Source organism: Argiope bruennichi, chromosome 6, assembly GCF_947563725.1.
Source record: "Argiope bruennichi chromosome 6, qqArgBrue1.1, whole genome shotgun sequence".
Lineage (NCBI taxonomy): Eukaryota > Metazoa > Arthropoda > Arachnida > Araneae > Araneidae > Argiope > Argiope bruennichi.
The window spans coordinates 125048474-125069680 of NC_079156.1; the positions used below are offsets into that span (position 1 = coordinate 125048474).

Sequence of the window (21207 nt, forward strand, 5' to 3'; positions counted from 1 at the left end):
TCTATTTACAGAAAATCCATCTGCCCGACAGTTCTAATATAAGTTAACACAATAACTACAAGACGAAGAGAGCTAGATAGACAAGATTCGGTGCACATATTTATCACCTATAATGCAGAAAATTGTCTGTTCATTGTCTGTCGGTCTGTACTTTCAGAAACATGTAAACATGGTAATTTAAAAAATCAATGAATTAAATAAATCTAAGGTACGGGAATTTTGACTACAAGTACAGTTTTGTATGAAATTTTTGTTTCAATCAATTGCAAACAACGTGTCTTAAAGACAAATTTGATTTCCAGATTCTGTTAAGAATAAGCCAGGGATTAATCACCAAAGAACTCGCCGAGATTCGCATGATAGATTCAGTGAAAATGTTGAATTCTTTTTAAAATTTCGTCACTAGCGTGTACCAGTGCGATACAAGGCGTTCTCTGGCATGACAAAATTATTAGGGAATATGCGAGAGAATTTCGGGAAGACCAATCCCACTGATTGAAACTTCATCCTGATTACAGACAACCAGGATTGGGAAAAAGATAAGTTTCGATACAAATAAACATTTCATCAACCTCGCTGTGGGCATAATAATGGTGTTGCAGTTCGCTAATGACGAGACACTCACATATTCATACAAAGGCCCCATATACAACACGCACTAATGATGCATAGTTTGCACTGGTCTTTAGACTTTGACATTGAATGCAACACAGGTGTGCAAACCAACAGTAGAAAAGTAAAAAGGTAAATAAAAATGTAAAAGTCATTGGATTCAATTAATTCATTTCATCAGCTACTTGCAATTTTATCACGCTTTGTAGATAAAATTTAAGATTTTATTACTATTTAATTTTATTTTTCCAAGAACTTTCATCATTGGCTCAAGTGTCATTTAAACAAATGCGAGTTGATCCGTAATTCAGAAGAAGTATGGTCAAAGGAAGAATGTTTAACTAATCCACAAACCAACCGACCAACATTTTGGGTTCTCTGATTGTCTCTAAAATAAGATTTTTTTAATAACATGTTTTAAAGTAGAAGCGGGATTATGTATAAATTAAAAATATAATATTTTTTTCTGATTTTTAATCAAAGTTTTTTTTCTGTACTTTCATCGTTAATTGTATTATCAAAGAACACAACGTATTCTCTAATTCAGTTTTTTCTAAAACAGAAAATGTTACATTTAATTACATAAAAGATCGAGTTAGAACTTGACCTTTTTAACGATTCGAATCGTTAAAGGACATGCAATTTTATTTCTTTATGTAATTGCATAAAAATAATTTTCATCATTTTTTCAGTATTTATTTAAACAATCTCGGATGCAGTCCTAGTCTTTTAGTAAGTTCAGAATGAAAGAAGTCTGCCGAATTTTATCCACTTTAAAATGGGTTGCTATTCTAACTTCACTGAAGTATTCATCAAGCTTTTTTAGATTTTGTCAAGTGTATTGAATTTTGCTTGGACACATAAGAAAGGTATATATTTTTCTTTTTAGGGAATATTTTAATCTGACATACTTGAAATAATTTTCTTTTCTAGAATTTTATGAATTCATGCAATATTCGCCAGGAAAATTTCTAGAAAGGAAATCTATGACGTAGTTACAGTGGAAAGCACGACTGGAATTACCAGCTGCATGAGTTGAAAAGCGTTGTTTGACTGTGTGCATGTGGAATGCAGTGGTAAATATTTAATATTCCGAAGACACACATAATGGAGAATTGTGCGATCGAATTTGATCAAATAATAAGAATTGAGATGTATTTATAAATAGCCAAAAATGGCAAGAATAAATTTGATACCTTTCTAGAGTGTTCGCCCCAATCCTTCAAAGGAAATACTTTCAATATGTAAAGGCTGTTCTGCTCCTTATACATCACAGTTAATCACAAAAAAATGCGATATTCAGAAAATAGAAATCAGAATTAGTTCATAACTTATTATTTCCGGTAATTAATATCTCAATATAAGATAAAAAGATGGCGAAAAGATTTGATCTTTTTTTTTTCTGGCGCGGTAGCCATTTGTGACTAAACTGCGCTATAGAAAAAGGAGAATAAAGAAAATGTTCGTAGGAAAGCTTTCCGAACCAGAGTGATATACAGTGGGTAAAAAAAGTTGCCGTACGCAGCTATGACTATTAATGTTACAGCTTCACGCCGATAGATGGCGAATCTGTCGAGTACAAAGTTTCTGTTAATTCCTTTGTGTATCGGAACGTAGAGTGTGTAAGAACGATTCTGGACCTAGACGAGGCACCAATTGTGAAAGGTGTCCTAATCTGTAATAGTCTCTACATGAAGTGGCACAAAAAACGTGCCCGAAAATAAAATGGTGTTCACCAGAAAGAATGAGTATTATTTGAAGAGAATTACAATTAATAAAAGTTTAATTTTTGGCACAAAATATTTTGTTATGAAATTGGAAATTTTAAAATTGGCTTAACACAATTTCATTTATTATTTATGAATAGTATAAAGGAAAAACTATGAAGAAAATTAAATACTTAAATTGAAAGAATAAAAAAATGCCACTAAGAAGGAACAAAAAAGTTTCCGTACGGAATTTACATGGTACGTGAAAGACCTTTTTCATGCTGACCAACTTGCATTTAATGATCGGTAGGCCTTCCTTTGGCCTTTATCACTTCTCTCAAATGTGGTGGATAACCCCCATCAGTTTTTTGTTGTTTCTAGAGAAATACTACTCCAAATGTTTTGAATGACCCTTTTGAGTTCATACTTGTTCTTTGTGTCATATTTTTTTTAGTTCACGATCGATTTCTTCCAATAAATGTCCTATAAGAATTAAATCGGGAGACTGGGGAGGGCTATGAAGCTGTTTTTTAACATTATAGAGACATTACTCTTGACAAATCTTGGAGGTGTGCTTAGGATCGTTGTCCTGTTGAAAAGTAAAGTCCATTCCAAGGGACAGTTTATCTCCATTGGTTAAAACGTTTTGTTTTAGAATGTCAAGATGAACGTACCTATCCATATTTCCATTTATAAAACATAAATATCCGACACCAGCAGCTCTTATACACCCCCATACCATATTCCAACCATCACCGTGGTTCACAGTTCCACATAAATTCTTAAGTAACATATGCTGTTTTGATTCCCTCCAGATCATAACTCGACCATCTGACTCACGGATATTCAATTTTGATTCATCACTAAAAAAGGACCGATTCCCAAAAAGATGGAGGTTTGCTTATATGCTTCTTTGTAAACTCGAGACGCTTTTTCTGTAGCAGAGACTTATAACAGGCTTCTTACGGGCCCCACATCCATTGTAATCTCTTTTTTAAATGACATTTCTAACAATTTAAGATGCGAATTTAATGTTGTAACTAACCGTTAAGTCAGCTGCAAGTTGCGGTGCACTAATCTGTGGGATTATCTTGTACCTTACACATGATATTTATTTTATGCAAGCGATTTAACTTCGGAGTTCTTCCAGATCGATCTCTATCCTCAAATTTTTACACATTACGGTATCTTTCAATAATATACTGCACTGTAGACTTTGGCTTGTAAGTTATTTCACTGATTTATTTCATAAATAATCCATTTTTTCGCAACCGAATCACTAACTCACGAATGGATTTCCGAATTTCCATTTTAAGACGATCAGCGAAACAGTGGAATTAAACAACTGTTCTTTAGTCAGAGTGAAGATCACTGAAGTCGTATTCTTCACTCTGACAAACCATCATACTTCGAATATTTACTGTGGATTAGTTGTACAGCACGTCAGGAGGAATTTGTATTTCGCGTACGGAAACTTTTTTTGCATGATACTTCGTTATTTATCTTAAAAATTGCAAACGGACTTGCTGAGTTTTGTAAAAGAGGGAAATTTATTATGAAACTCCCTTTTAAAGATTCATATTAACAATATATAAGTAGTTTATAAAGATTAAAAGCAAAGATAAGAAATTATGCTAGTTAATTTTTATTTTAGTCTGCCGTACGGAAACTTTTTTTACCCACTGTAGATGATCGATGAAAATTATAGAGCAAAATTTAAATAAAATCAAAACCCCACTAAAACAGAATTCCAACGACAAAAAACACATATCAGTATTAAGAAAATTTTTGGAGGATTGTCTTATGTATTATAATTATTTAATTTATATACAATATTTGTGTTATCGCATATTTTTATAATGACTTTTTTTTTTGCTTCTGCTTATTCAACTAGATTTCCATTCACTTTGGAATCTTTGCATCGAATTCTTATATAGTTTATCGTCCCGCTTTCAAAGTTATCATTTTTTTAATTGGCCGACATACAATTTTTTCAATTGTAGCATTTTCTATTTACATATTTTTAATTCCATTTTTCTGTACAAATTTGCAATTTATTATCGTCCCAGTTTTTTTCATATATATATTGCGAGGGCCAAATACAAGTTTTCGAATATTTGATTAAATACTTAAGAAATTTTAAATATGATTTCTTCTAAAATAATATATGCAGGAATACTATTTATAAAAATACACCAATCCAAATAGACCTTTAGAATCATAGGAAGAACATCTTTAAAAGATATGGTTCTATTCAAATGCGTCCGATTACCATTGACTGCTCGTTGGACATTTCTTCTAAAAAAGTAAAAGCTTTCTAAATGTTATAAGAATAGGGACTCGGTTTCAGAAGAAGTTGTATCACTTCCAAATATATTTTTCAAAGTTTAGAATAGAACTTCAATCAGTCTTTATATGTATGTATACGACTTGCGTTTGTAAAATGAATTCTTAATATCGAATTGCATAAAGATATATTATATTTAACAGCGTTATAATAGTAATGCAGTAATATTTCTTGATTACTTTTGAGGGGCGGAAATCTTCTTCAAGGATAAAATATAATTTTCCAAAAACCGCTCACCATAAACAATGTGTATTTTCCTTTTTTTAATCCAATAAATAACAAGTAACTGTAAAGGGGGCAGCAAATGCAGCAGGTAGTAAACAATATTTTATCTGAGGATCCTTTCAAACATATCTTTAAAGAAATACAACTTTAAGCTGTACAGCATCTATAAAGAAGCTATACAGCTTCGAACAGATATTTCAGGCTATTTCACATCAGAGCAATCAAAATAAATTTTATTAAAAGCACTAAAAATTTTTAACCAAATATCATAACTTTGAAGACAAAATTATATTCAACTTTTGAGTCAACTATTACTTTTTATAAGACTGACGATTTATTTCGACTTGTAAACGTCATGATTTGCAATCAAAAAGTGAGAATTTCCTCTTAATCAAATTTTTTAAAGTGAATTTAGAAGAAATAAGTTTCTTTGAGTTTTTCTCTTCAGATTTATATATTACAAACAACTTTTTGTGACAGATGGTGTGTTTGGATTGATGGTAAAAAAAAATATTTATTTTAACATTTTATATAATATAGTTTTAATAACATTCTGAATAAAATAATTCAAAGTTTTTTTAGATATATAACCTATACTATTTTAAAAGTCACACAATCCTGTTTATTTTTCAACAACTTTTTTCTCATTTTCTGTCTTTTATTCATTTTTCTCATTTCATCCAATTACAAGACAAAATTACATTACATCCAATTACATTAACATTTTATACTGAAATCCCTCGACATGAATAAATAAGCCGAATCATAATTTCTTGGCCATTCACAATTTGAAAATATAAGATAAAAAGTAAATAAAAGTGAAAATAATCAGAGTTTCACTTCAACAATGAAACATATTGCTGTAAAATAAATTTAAAATATTTTTTAATTCATTTAATATAGAAAATACTATTATGCCTCTAATACTTGTATCTTTGAAAGGATTATGCTTCGAATTTTAGTATGGTGTGAAAATAATTTTTTGTTTCTGAAATTACTGAGGAAACACGCCGAAATTTCTTTTGTTTTATAACTAATGAAACTGTTAGCAATCATTACAAATTCCTCTTTTGGATCTGCAAACTGCCGATATTTAAAAAGCGCATTTGCCGAAGCTGGGTTTCTATTTGTCCAGCATTTGTCAAAAAATTTATCTTTACTATTAGAAGAGAATATACAAATTATTGAAAATAAAATTGACAATGAATTCATTGAATTTATTCCTTCGTTACAAATGACTACAAAGAATTTCTTAGAAAGGAAAAAATATCACAAAGAATTTCAAATCTTATGCCTAACTAAAAGTACTTATTAAACTATTTACAAAAATACATTAAATATCTTTTGTAGAGTAAAATCTACAAAATATGAAAAAAGGGATTACTTTCGAAATTAGTCATTAATATTCACTATAGATTTTACGTTTAATCTAAATTGTCCAATTGGAGCAAATATTCATTCTTTAATTAATCATCAAGTTACAAAAAACATAATTTATTACACCAATTCAAAATCAAAGTATTGCTGTCGATTACTACAGTTATTAGTCGATCAGAATTTCAATTAAAATATCGTAGCGATATATGAATTAAAGCGGAAACAGGGAATAACGACTGTTTTATTAGAAGGGAGCTCAAACCTCTATGTTTGGTTTAAACTCACAAGAATACAACTCACTATGATAAAACACTATAAAAAAGATTTCAAGAAATTAAAAACAATAAACACTTAAATATAAAGTCATTAAAGCAGAAAAACACATTTTCATCGTCAATAACAAATAAAAAAATAGCTTATATGTTTAAAATCTATAAATGTATTTCGTCAAAACAGTAAAATTCGTAAAAAAAAATTTCAAAATAAAATTGTAACAATGACAATTTTTTCAACTCAGTAATGAATTCGAAAGTGTTTCATACTAGAGTAAAAGAATTATTTCTGTACTTTGCAAATTAGTATCACTCGTGCTTTCTTTTGTGATGCCTTTTAAAATCCCTGCTGTTCATGAAAGACTCTTCACAAGCTGGACATTTATATGGCCTTTCTCCAGTGTGTGTCCTTACATGTATTTTAAGATTACTCTTTTGAGCAAAACCTTTATTACAAAATTCACACACATAAGGCTTTTCGCCAGTATATACTCGATAATGGTCGATGAGATGTTCTTTCCGACTGAATTTTTTCCCGCATATAACGCATTCATAAGGCTTTTCGCCAGTGTGCGTTCTGTAATGTCGTTTGCGATCTGATTTCTGAGAGAATTTTTTATCACAAATATTGCACATATAGCGCTCATTGCCAGTGTGTGTTTTATAATTCGGTTTAAGAGTATCTTTCTTACTGAAGGTCTTAGGGAAATTCTTCTTACGGGGAGAGATTCCAGAAGGCCCAGCGACAGCATTGTCATCTTTTTTGGTAGAATGAGGTTCCTTCACGTAGGTGGCCACCTTCGTCTTCTTACTGTGAACCTGAGAGTGCACTTCGGGTGAAATATTTTCATCATTTACACCTTCTGACACCTGCCTTTTGCCACTTTTCGGCTCCTTACTGCCTGATAGAAGATCAGGATTCATAGTGGAATTCGCAGTTCCAGAAATATTGTTATTATCTGGAAGAGCATTTCTGATAACATATTCTAGAGCATCCATAAAATGATTTTTATCTTCTTTCAAAGACTGCGATTTCCTATCTGCAAGTGACAATTTACATTCTTCATCAGGTTTTGCATGCATCAGATCAGATACACCTGATCCACTTTGATTTTGTATGACAATACTTCTCGATCCGGCAGCAGCTTTTGCTCTGTTATACTTTTCGAAAAAGTCATTCCCATACGTGTTATTAGATTCAGCATTTCCTGAAGAAGCCGTAAAAGAGGCATTTTGATTTGTTTGGACTTGAATTGCTTGAAAATCTGAAATGGAATGAAAATGTGAACTATCAGAAGGACTCCTCAGTTGTGCATAGTTGGAGCTCCCCGCAAATCTCGTAGACATGTCTCTTTCAGTATTTTGAAATACAGACAAACTTGTGAGCTCTGTTCTTTCACTTTCGTTTCGTCCAAAAGCTCGACTTGAATTCTGAGAATTGTCATTCGAAATTTCCGTAGATTTATCGTTTCCTTCATCAAGGTTTTCATCTGATTCTGCTCGCTCTTGCATTGAATACCTGTCGTCAAATTTCTTGTGAATGAAGCAAGCGTGATCCTCACCACGTATATTTCCGCAACGTTTGCAACGGCATTTACCCATTATTTTCACCCTAAATAATATTGTCTTATCACAAAGGTACAATCAACGTTTATAAAAGTGAAGAAATTTGGATTTGTGCAGTTACAGCAGTTTCATGCTGTAGGCGTTGTATTGATATTTTATATTTCTCAGAACTTTCTACAGTTAAAATAGATTTGAAACTTCAATAAATTATGAATTGGAGGTTTCTTAAATAACATACTAGAGCCCCGTGTGCTAAATTTAAATACTACACTCGATTCTAATAATGAAAACGAGGACTGATATTTAACATCAGTCTTCGCTTTACGTGATTACCTATTTTATTATTTGAATTTAACATGTAAATCAATTAAGTTAATATATAAAATATTACTTCTCGTACTATAATATGTTCCACGTCTTTTGACCTTTGTTCGAAATTAAAAGGTCCATTCAAAATAAACCCTTTTTAAGCACTTAAAGAAGTGTAAAGACACACGGAGGACACCCTTGTTACTCATTTGACGCACTCAACATGCTGACAAGTACTGAAAATTAATTTCTTTAGAAAGAATAATATGACATCAATAAGGGAATAAATATTCTTATATAAATGCAAATTTTGTCTGAAATACCAAGATGATGCAACATATTTTCAAAGAAAATTAGAACTGGTATTCATTACATGAAAAAAAATCATAATGTAAATTGCATTTTAACTCTAGTTCTGTGGTACTCGAATCCTTGCTCTGACGCTGGATCCATTAAATACCGTGACATTCACCGCAGGATGTCGGCTGAATTTCGACAATCTAATTTGTTTTAATTTCATGTACTTGTAAGGGAAAGCGATAATTTAATGCTCATCAAAAGTTAAGTCGATTTTATACCTAGTAAAATTTTGAGACAAAAATGCAGTATTTACCACATTTATCTTTAATTTTCAAAATTAAGTCTTAAGATTATAATTTTTAGTGCACGATTATTAGTAAGATTAAAAAAAATAGAACTAATCTAAAAATCTATACTTATATAAAGCTCAATGATTGTGTGTGTGTGTGTGTTGGCGGTCTACAGGCCAGACAGTTCGACCTACAACTACCAAATTCGGCACACGCAACCTTGGAGGTCGGGAATGTGCACCTGTGTTCCATTTTTTTGAATTTTTAATTAGAATTTTAATTATTAATTAAAAGCTAACTTTCCCGCCAAAAAAATCTTTTTATTTCCCCACCGCAAAATGAGTAAGGCTTCAGTTTTTTTCCCCACACTAAAGAGGATAGGCTTAACAAATTTTCGGCAGCTTATTTCAAACGATTCTATTTATTTTCTTAATGTTTGATGCATTTAAAATTAAACATTGTTAATTAATCGTTCCTTCAGATTCATTCTCAAGTATTTTTGAATAAAAAATAAAAGAGAATAACTGAAATTAAAAATTTCTAATCTGTATAGCGTTATTCCAACTAGAGTAGAAAATTCACGCATGCGCATAAATTTTTTTAAAAAATTAATGCCAGTATAAATTAAGACTGATATCTCCAAATGACATTTCTCTTCGTTTGATAGGTGGAAACATGCACATTTTTTTCATAATATTTAAAGCATATTTAACTCATTTGCGAAATAATTTTTGCTTGAAACTAGACCATAAAATCTTATTTATAGCAATAAAATTGCATATAGCAACAAAATACAGCAATAATATTGCTATTTTGTATAGCTTATAGCAATAACATAGCAGGAACATTCAATTACCACACAAATTGAAGAAAGGACATTCTATTAACTCAAACCCTTTTTCAGCACTATCACTTTTAAGGTGTTAATTTGCTTTTATCAATGATGAGAAATATTTCGGAAAAATTTAACTTTTTATAGACCCATTTCTGCTGAAACATTTTTCCTCATACAATTTAGTATGGCTCTCAATTTTTCATTTCCTTATTTAAAAGGAAAAGCTTTCTTTTTTATTGTAGATTCTTCGACTAATTTTTTTTAATTCCATTTTCAACATAAATGTGAAGATTTTTCATGAGAATCCATATACTTCATTAACTTCCCCCCCCAGGCATGAAATACAACTACAGAGGCAATTTTTAAGCGATTGAATAAATAAAAAAAATGGGAAGTGCTTCCACAGATTTTTTTCTTTCGTCTTAAACTGTAATTCAGCAAAGAGGTGGTTAAAAAAACCAAGTTAAAGCTACAAGAAGAAAAAAAGCGAAATAAGATAGTGATTTTTAAAATAGAGTCTTTTCAATTTAAGAAACAAAACAAACATGCCTAAATGTACTGAAGCTTTTTAAAATAGTATGAAGCATTCAAACTGCAAATATACTGTACCAGTTTATAATATAAGTAATATGTAAACCACACATGGAGTTTGAGGAGAGAAAAACTTTGTTGCGAATGCTTTTTTAAATGTTTTATTGTCTAATGATTTTTGTACTATTTTTTATAGAAAATAAAAAGTGAGTACTTTTAATATTTCATCAGTAAACTCTAAGACCTTTAAGTTTTTCAAAGAATATATAATACTCAAAACCACTATGAAGTCCTCAATGATAGAATTTATTCCATATAGAAAGTGTTTATTAAAATAGTAAGCAATTGAAACTAATATATTAATTAATTGAAAATATTAATTAAGTGATAATATAATTCGAAAACTTTTAATTTTTAAAATTCATGTTCTCGAATCTTTTATCTTTAGTTCAGAGTGTCAATTCAATCAATTTCATCTATTCAGAAAACGCTTTTCCTCTGCTTGTGCACTCAGGCAGTACAAAAATGGTCGTGGAAGATAAATAATGATGAAAAAGTACATTAAAGCTTGAGGGATGTTCTTTTTCATTTTATTTGTCATCAATATAGGACAATTTCTAAGACTTTCAAATAAAGGATTTTTTATATGCATATAGGATTCAATTTAATATAGTTAAATATGACAATTTAAAATTAGCGATTTGTGTGATATTAAATTAAATATAAAAAAAATGTCTCTGAACTGCAATACTTAGTTTTAATGATCAAAATTTTAGTTTCTCTTCTACTGATGAATTGATCCGTATGAATCTATCGGCCAATTAGTAAAATATAGGGTGTTCATTAATTTTTGTCGGTGTTTCCGTACCTCATAACTTTCGAATAAAAAATATTACGCAAAAACCGATTACATATTCGTAAATTACAACTCAAAGAATTTTATTAATGATATTAAAATGTAAAGCTTGCACAATTTGCACTTTGTAGGCATTCAGTTGAAGGCGGTTATGGAGAACGTTCCATATCGTCGTATGTGCTCGGTCTTCCCGCTCCCTTTCGGCGTAGAACGCTACCAGTTTCCTGAAATTGTGTTAACCAGCGTCTGATAGAATTATCCGAAGGAGGATCTTTCTTGTACGTGGTCCTGAAGCGACGTTGAGTAGTTATGACTGATTTAGTTTCGAATAACCACAATACACACATTGCGTTTTCTAGCACGGTCGCCATTTTTATTTATGACGTCATAATTACAAAGACTGCAAATGCGCTAAGATCGCATTGTTGCCACATAAAATTCTTTGAGTTGTAATTTACGAATACGTAATCGGTTTTCGTGTAATATTTTTTATTTGAAAGTTGTGAGTTACGGAAACCCCGACAATAATTAATGAACACCCTGTATATTTTCAATATTCCAATACTTCATTATACACTGCAGAAATTTTTCTATTTTAATAAAGAAATTGATTGAAGAATATCAAAACAATTATCAATTTTCATAAATAATCGTTTATGAGTACAAATTTTTACAATTCTATGCTGAAGCGGGGTCTGTTGAATAATAGAACATACCTGATCTAAAGAATCGAAAAATGATTGTTCATACTTTAAATAGTCATGTATAATTGGTTATGATCATATTATCTGTTTTGCAGATAACTGTTTAAATTGTTTTTACTCCTTTTATATCTAAAGTGCTCACTGCGTACGGTTGTTCTTCGCCATTACTCTAAGCATACACATATTAAAGATCAATCAATGTGAAGTTAAAAGTGTTCCAGATCTTCAGACATTCCATCTTACAATTATTATTTTTTCTGTTTTTTATACTTTTCCTAATATGCCAATATCAGTATATATTATCATCCACTGCTCTCCGTAATGTTAAGTGAACTCAAAACTATCCCCAGCCTTTTCGCCTGATGTATCATCATCATCGAACGTAGCTTCCATTTTAGTGTCTAGAAAGTGAGACGGTATTTTTTATGTTCTTATCTGTTTGCGAATAACGCTCAGAATGAAGGAAAATTAATATATTATAGTAAACTTCACGTTCTTTATATATTGTTTGATGTTGGATTGTAACAAAGGTTAATAAGCTTACATTTGCAAATTTCATTATTTCGTGTTTATGGTAATTCTTAATATTCTCATTCGGTTGGAAGTTATTACTTATATATTCTTTCAACATTATTTTTATTTTATATTCGGCATTGCTTCTTTTTTTTCTGTTAATGCACTTTTTTTATCCTTATTTGAGTGTTTTAGAACATCTTTGATGGAAAATCAAAAATCAAAAGTTTAATGTTATTTTCTCTTTTTTTTTTTACGTACTGCTTTTAAAATGCAGTGCAAATAATAAGTTTTCATTATTTCTTAAACACTTTATCAATGTGCATGAGATTTTCTACTAAATCGATAATTACCTAAACTCTGATCATCATAACCAAGATATCATTAATAGGATTATTGTCCGTCTAGACGGCTAAAACTTCTAGTTATTTAATAATACTTAATTGGTAATTATTTAATGATTGGCATTCATTATGATTACTTTCATTGCTTTTTATTTATTTTGCACAGAACTTTATTAAAATAGTCTAGAAGCAGGAAAAATTCTTATTTTGGATGATTTGAAACAGAGAATCACTGAATTATATTGAAATAAAATCTCAACAGTTATTAAATATTTAACAAAGGAATCAATACATTTTTTCTTGTTGAGGGTCACTGCATATATTCACTCTAAGCTCCCTTAACCTTCAAAAGTACTTTAAATGTAACTTTGACACTCATGTATAATTAAACTGTAAGTTAAACGAACTTAACTTTTTAACTAACTATAAAGGATTCTCTCAGTATATTACATTTTGGATTTCTTTAGCGTAGATAACCTGCATTTATAATTACTGGCCACCCAATAGCGCTCAATTGGTTCCCTGAAAATTTTAGTTATACTTTATTTCAATTAAAATGTAAGATATTGCTTCGTATCCATGATACCGTGAAATTGCTAGACAATGTTGTCTTACTTTAATTGTCATACATATCCTCCATTCGCTGTGTGCGTGAAACTTTCTAATGGAGACCACAAAATCATGGCGCTATAAAAATGTAAATACTTGATTGGATCTATGTTGATTTGATGTAATGATTTATCTATCGTATAAATTTCGTGGAATTTTAACTTCACTCTTTGTTCCTCATATTCTTTAATCACAGAGTTATTAAATAAGGTCTTTCTTCTTTAATTTTTAACAATGGAAGAAAATGACGCAATCGGATAGTTGATAAGACGATGAAAATACATTCAACTTCAGTATAATTTAATCTATTGTGAAAAATTAGGTAAGAAAAATATTTTTAAATTTTTTCCGAAATTTTGTATAAATTTGTACGATTAATAAATTGGAAACATTGAAGAGAAAAGGCTTTGTATTTTGAAATAATATAAAATTCATTTTTGTGCGTTAATATTTTCGGAAATTATGTGGGAAATCGAAAAAATTGAGCTTATTTTTTAATTAAATAATATTTTACTTAATAAAAATAGCTCTAAAGGGCACATACCTTTTAGTTATATATTTGCCAGATTCCAATGCTGTTCGAAAAATAGTTTGCATTGCAGAGAACAACACATACATTCATACTTATTATTTGTGCAGATGTAGGTGAAGAGGATTGCAGTACAGTTAGTTCCTTTTCATTTAAAACTAAAGTTTCCTTACCATTACAAAACGTAAGTCAGCTGTTCATAAATTGGATTTGAAATTTTACCTATGCACATGTAATCGTAGTAGAGAATAGGAAACTATATAATACGTACAATTTATACTTGGTAAAAATATAATTTAAAATAATATTTTACTTTGAAATTTACATTTTATGGTCTTAAATCAAGGAAGTGGTAAAAGGAACTTGGCTCTCAGACTAGATGCTTCTAAGTTGAAAACACGACTCTACCAGCGATCTGCATTCGTAGACTTGGTGATGCCTAAATTTCCCGTTAATGTTTAAAACCCCTCCTTCCATTATAAAGGCGGACATTGAAGAAACCGCTGTCTCACGTTTCCCCGTCTTCATCTGACCAAAGCTCACATTTTCTATGCCAAATGCACCTCTTATTGCTTGAAATCGGATGATTAAGAGTACTTGTAAGGAAAAAATGCGACAAAAAATCGCATGCACAATGTTATAAAAATTAGTTCAGACTTTGTTAAATTATAGAAATAAGAATGCTTACTTTTTCCCTTCTGAAACTTCTACTGACAAATCATTACACAAAATTTGATTAAAACGCTTCATACTCAATCAAATTTTTTATTGATGATAAGTGCGATTGAGTATTATATAATAAGTGGTGAATCCTATTATAAAAATAAATACATTGAGCAAGATACCTTGTGGTGGTAGCTTCATAAGCCAGTTAACAGCCCCCGGACAAAGGTGATCACTTTTGTATAGTGGTTATGTTACTCGGCCACGGACCCTCACTTTTGTCCTCGGGAATGCTATCTCCGCAACCTGATCTATTTCATTTTAATAATCTGGAAATTGCATCACCTCAATTTTAATTATTACATTTAGCGTCTTACTTGGAGGTATCAGAAATAAATGTGGTAACTTTCAATCTTGATTTAATAAGTGGAACGGAAATTATGATAGTAGTCTTCATTAAATTATATTAAATTTAAGGAAATAAGTATTCTTAATCTAATATAAATTCGTTGACTTTAATTTCATTACAACTGGTTTCAAACTAAAAAAAGAAGAAGAAAATCCTGATCATCAAGTCATCGGTCAAAATTATGAATGAAGAGTTATTTTGAGTAGTGATCAGATAAAGCATAAAAATTAATCCCCTCAGTTGAATCTCTAACTATACCAGCACGAGGATATATTAGCATATAAAAAATATATCGAAGGATTTCACTTGACTTAGAGTTTCTTTCACTAAAATAATTCAAATAAATATATAAAATCTTGTATAATTATGGATAAAATTTTGATTTTTTTATAACTTTGATTATATAACAAAACATATAATATACGAAGCTAAGACGTATAATCAAGATTTATTACAATCTGTAATCTTATAAAATAATATGGCCAATTTCAATTCTTCCTGTAGATCTGCCCTTTCTCATGCATGTAAAAACAATGACTCTTAAACGAAAACTTAACTCTCCCACCTTTGAGTTTCGTAAAGGACTTTAGAAACTCAAACAAATGAGTCCAGGAGAACATTGGGCTTTAAAAGCCGGCCATAACGGGATCTTCCTGGTTGTCTCACATCTGGAACAGCATGAGAGTCACTAGAGGTAGGTGTACCATCAGGAATCATCGTTGTGGTTGGAGAATCACTCTTTGGGAGACATGGGATAGCAGATTTTTCACTTTGGCTGACCTCAAGAGGAAAACGTCTCTGGATTGGACGTAGTAAAGACCCAGATTTGGTCTGGACTTCCACGAGACGAACTTTCTTGTCTTTTCCAAGATATAATTTGATGACTCTTCCCAAAGGCCAATTTATTCGCTTGACGTTACTATCACCGATGAGAACAATGTCTCCTTCTTTAATTTTAGATTCATTACGAATCTTTGAAAATTCTCTAAGATGTCCAAGATATTCGATTCTGAAACGCTTTCTGAGATCTTGACATAATTTTTGCCTGTAGAAGAATCTTTTATTCATTCTCTTAGCATCTATTTGATCTATATCTGGAACTCCTATTTCTTTTACATCTTGCAAAAACATAGCAGGTGTTAATGCTATAAGGTCCTCATTGTCTTCACTTAAGTATGTCAAAGGTCTTGAATTTATAATGCCCTCAGCAAAACATAGTACAGTGTACAGTTCTTCAAATTGTAAGGAGGCCTTTCCAAGAATTTTTCTTAAGATAGATTTCAACATACCTGTAAGCCTTTCCCAAAATCCGCCCCATCATGGGGCTGATGGGGGGTTGAATTTCCATAGGATTTTCTTTACTGAGGCATATTCTTGTATTTTCACCCAATCAACAGATTTCAGCTCATTAGAAGTACCCACTAAGTTGGTTCCATTATCTGAATAAATTGTAGCTGGTCTTCCTCTTCTAGAAATAAACCTTCGTAAAGCTAGAATAAAACTATCTGTTGATAAACTAGTTACGAGCTCGATGTGGACTGCGCAATAAACTGCGCATGTAAAAAGTACAGCCCAACATTTGGTTTTGTTTTTCAAATATAGTGGTCCGCACAAGTCAACTCCTACTACTTCAAAAACATAAGCATCTCTGACGCGATCTTCGGGTAGTGGAGCACTTGCTATTCTAATGGCCGAGATGAAAAACGTTGACATATTACACAAGTCCTTATTACTTGACGTATTGTCTTCCTGCTTTTTAAGATCCAATAATTCTCTCGACATCAAAATCTGTATCCCAGCATGACTAAGTTCAACATGCTTTTCAAAAATAAGTTTTCCAATAACATCATGCTTTGAAGGCAGCAAAATTGGAAATCTAAATGTCGATAGATCACTTCTTTGAGAAATTTTGGTCTTTACTCTTAATAAACCATCTGAATCCAGGAATGTCTGTAAGTTCAGTTTTTCATTCCCCAAAAAACATTGACTTTGAACTTGTTTTAAAATGTACTTTTCTGCAGCCTCTACTTCTTCAAAATCTAGGGTACCGAATTTTCTTTCTTTTTTCTGGGTTTTAGCATTTTTATAAAAACGAAAAATCCAAGCCGTGATTCTGGTCATTTTTCGGAAAGAAGATACCTTAGAAAAGTACTCTAATTGCTCTGTCGTGGTGTTAGTGACAGACACAATATATTTTCTTTTTTCGGAGTTTACAACGTCGAAATCTGGCATAGTTTCCGAAACAGGCCAATCTTCTATAGGCATTCTCAGCCAATTTGGACCCTTCCACCAAAGAGATTTCACAAGTTCCTCTGCATTGGAACCTCGTGATGGAAGGTCATCTGGGTTTAATGTTCCACTTATATTCCTCCAGTCTTCAGGATTAGTGAGTTTACGGATTTCCAGTACCCTGTTGTAAACGAACGTGGCTCAATTCTCATTTCTTTTGATCCAATACAAAGCATTCATAGAGTCAGACCAGTAGAAGATTGGTATGTTCTCAAGTCCAAGTTCGGATATGGTTGCTTTTGCCAATCTAGCTCCAATAGTGCAGGACAAAAGTTCTAGGCGTGTAATAGAGATCTTTTTCAAAGGAGCAACTCTATTTCTAGCTTGTATTAACTGGCACGACGTGCTATCAGCTGATTCAGCTCTCAAGAAGATACATGTAGCGTAGGCACTCTGACTTGCGTCACAAAAAACATGGATGGAAAATCTGGAATCTTCTGCAAAGTCCTCACGTACACATCTTGGTATTTCAAGATCATTCAATTTCGGTAACTTCATCTTCCAGCGTTCGAATCTTTCAGTTATCAGCAGAGGGAGTTCAGCATCCCAGGACAGCCCCAATTTCCAGCATTCCTGCAACAAAGATTTGGACTCTAGAGTCACTGGACAAGAAAATCCTATCGGATCAAAGATTCGATGAACGGTTGACAGGATTTTTCTTTTTGTAATAGGTCCTTTATCTTCTTTCATCAAACTTTTCAAATCTAGAGATATAGTGTCCTTTGGTAAATTCCACAGAAGCCCAAGAACTGGAACCTTTCGGTCTTCTTGCCTTTCTTCAGTTTTGTCTTCAGTAGGAGAATGCTCCCACCCTCGAAGTTCAAACTTGGCAGTAGATAATAGTGCTTGTGATTCCGAAATAAATCTAGCAAGTTCTTCTTTTCTGTTGACGCTGAAAACACAATTATCAACGTAGAAGGACCTCATAAGTTGCTGGGCTGTTTCCTTGAGATGATCTGGGGCGTTTTTGAATGAAGTTCTAATGTAGCTCCTAGAAGGAAAGGACTGGAGGAGATTCCGAACAGAACTCTTTTGTGCTGCAGGATCTTGATATTTCCGTCTTTTCTTCTATCCTTCCATAAAAATCTGAGATATGGTCTATCTCGTTCTTGTAATCCAATTTGCAGAAATTCCTTCTTGATGTCAGATATCACTCCATATTTTTCAACACGAAAGCGATTTATGAGAGATGGAATGAGTTCTACAAGATTTGGTCCCTTTTAGAGGCAGTCATTAATAGAAGGTGTATTCTTTTCTTTAGCTGAACCATCAAAAACGGGTCAAACTTTGGTCGTCGAATTCTCCTTGAAGACAGGATGGTGAGGTAAGAAATGCTGTCCTTCTTTGATTTCTTGCATAGGATCAACTTCTTCAATAATACCCTCATTCTGCCAATCCTGAAAAACATCATCATAATCGGCCAGCGTTTCGGCACGTTCTAAGGCTTTAATACAACTGTTAAGTCTTCGTTCAGCTATCTTTCTGCCATCAGGAAGAGGTGGATGATCATGTATCCACGGTAGACTGACAATGTAGCGCCCCTCGTTATCTCGTGTTACACTGCGTTCAAAATGTTCCTTAGCCGCTTCTTCTAGTTCTTTTCTACTTTGAGTTTCCGCAGGGTCATTGATATTCAATGTATCAAGCCTCCAAAGATCGGATATATTTACGTCGTTGACAAGTAGCGACATTAGAGTGCTGGGACTATCATTTTTATTAATTCCTGATCTTCCAATAGCTGTCCACCCTAACTTGGTGTTCATCGCAATTAGATCAGGCGAAAGTTTTTTAATTTCTCCTGTAAATAATCTGGCTGCCGTATCTGCCCCTCATAAAATGTGAATCTCCTTGGGATCGTTTTCATACAAACAAAGATTTTCATCTAAGCAAATATCACTAACAAATATACCCAATTGTTTTACTTCTTCGATACTTTTAGGATCAAATTTGGGAAGAGAAGTGCAAATTTTATTCTGATCCATTACTTCTACATTACAACAGAAATTATTTTCTGTATTACGCAATTTAATGGAATACATCTTGTGGTTTTCCCGCCTTTTCAGTCCTCCGAAAAGTCCATGAGTCACCGTTTGTTCCCCAAGACACTTCAATTTCATTACATCCGCTACGTATTTGCTGACATACGACCTGTGGCTCCCGAGGTCAATGATCGATCTAACATAGTGTTTTAAATCATTATTTTCGACGCTAACAATTAAAGTCTGCAGATAGACCTCCCTGGAACATAAATTATTCGCCAACGCGAAATTTTCATTTAAAAGATTATTCTCATCCTTACTTTCATTCAAATGAGTATTATTTTTCGGAACAGAATTATCTTGATTGCATAATATGGATAAATGTTTTTTACCACAGAGAGTACAAATTAATTTTGACCTACAAAATTTAGCAACATGAAATTGCTTTGCACAAATAAAACACGCAGCTTTTTTAGACAGTATACGTTTCCGTTCTTCCAAACTTAAAGTACGTACGTATTCACAATCAACAGCATCATGAAATTTATTGCAGAATAAGCATTCCGGTGTTTTTATTTTTACTTCAGAACTAATCAATTCTGAACTGCTAAATCTCTTTGCAGTGGAACATCTAGGATTATTTATTTTTCCGCTCGATGAGTCATAACGCAACGGGGGAAATGAATACTTTTCTTTTTTCGAACTCATGGGAGAAGCATACATTAACGTTCGTTCTTTTGCTTTCAGCTGAAGAGACAGGAAGTCGAGCAATTCATCTATTCCATATTTATCCGATTTCATGTTTTTATTATATTCTAAAACGAGATCGGAGGAGAGGCATTTTAACAGGATTGGGCAAAGTAAGTTTTCAGAGGTTTCTTTCAAATCATTAAGAGATTCAAGAGATCGGATTTCCGTCTGTATATTATCAAACATTTTTCTGAATGATACAATATCATCTGAGTTCTTTAATGGGCAGATACGCAGTAAATTATTCAAATGGGTATTAATGAGAACATCTGATCTTCCGAAGCGTTCTTTAAGTAATTTTATGGCGATTTCGTAATTTTCTGGTGTTAACGCAAATCCTTCTATGGTACTAAGGGCAGAACCACCTAGGTGTGCTTTTAAGTAATTAAATTTACTGACTTCACTTAATGAATCATTTTCATGTATGGCTGATTCAAAGGAGTTACAAAATGAAAGCCATAAACTTGATTGCCCGTAGAATTTAGATATCGCAAGTTTTGGCAGTTTAATGTTCGATGATTCTTTATAACAAAAACTTGGAACATTCAAAGAATCAGCATTTTTTGTTCGTTCGCGTATTTTTTTGGTCGCTCTAAATTTCCAAGTTATAATTTTTTGGGTGTATTCCGATACTTCTTTTACTAATTTGCCCTCGGAAACGAATTCTTCAATTTGTGAATCTAGATTCTTTAATGCACTTGACTCAACCGCAAGCTGCTCTAACATTTCTTCTAACATATCGACATTTACATCTGTTTTCGTTAGTTCTGTTTCAATAGTTTTACAAATTTTGGTAACAGATGTTCTCAATACTCCCCGTTTCTTTCTTAACCTGCCACTTTTATCATCCATTTTTAGAATTGAACAGTTCGAAATTTATATTTAGTAAGATTCAATAATATATAAATTCAATAATAATAATAAATCAGTTCAAAATTCTAATATATATTTTTCAGTTCTAAATTGGAATAAACCACACCACTTATGGCGACAGGGATGGCAAATAATATTCCAACACGAACAATCTCTAAATTAAAGGCAAGTAAAAGCGCTTACCTCTGTTTTGTTGGTTGGAATCTCTTTTTATAACATACTGGTGTTGTTGGTTCCGTCTGGTTGCAGTTGAAAATCTCAAATTTCTAATTAGTGGCAGGTTCAGTGCCTATGACTCATTAAACGGGGAACTTAT

The 21207-nt window shown here is 32.1% G+C and overlaps 2 protein-coding genes across 2 annotated transcripts; both read right to left on the bottom strand.

Annotated features, from left to right (window-relative positions):
- Window positions 1–15594: 15594 nt before the first annotated feature.
- LOC129971977 (uncharacterized) lies at window positions 15595–16287 on the bottom strand. Its single transcript, XM_056085957.1, has one exon. The coding sequence runs from the start codon at window positions 16285–16287 to the stop codon at window positions 15595–15597; it is 693 nt and encodes a 230-aa protein (XP_055941932.1).
- A 2282-nt stretch (window positions 16288–18569) lies between these two features.
- On the bottom strand, window positions 18570–19052 carry LOC129971978 (uncharacterized). The gene has a single exon (XM_056085958.1). It carries the CDS (start codon window positions 19050–19052, stop codon window positions 18570–18572), a length of 483 nt encoding a protein of 160 aa, XP_055941933.1.
- Window positions 19053–21207: the final 2155 nt, after the last annotated feature.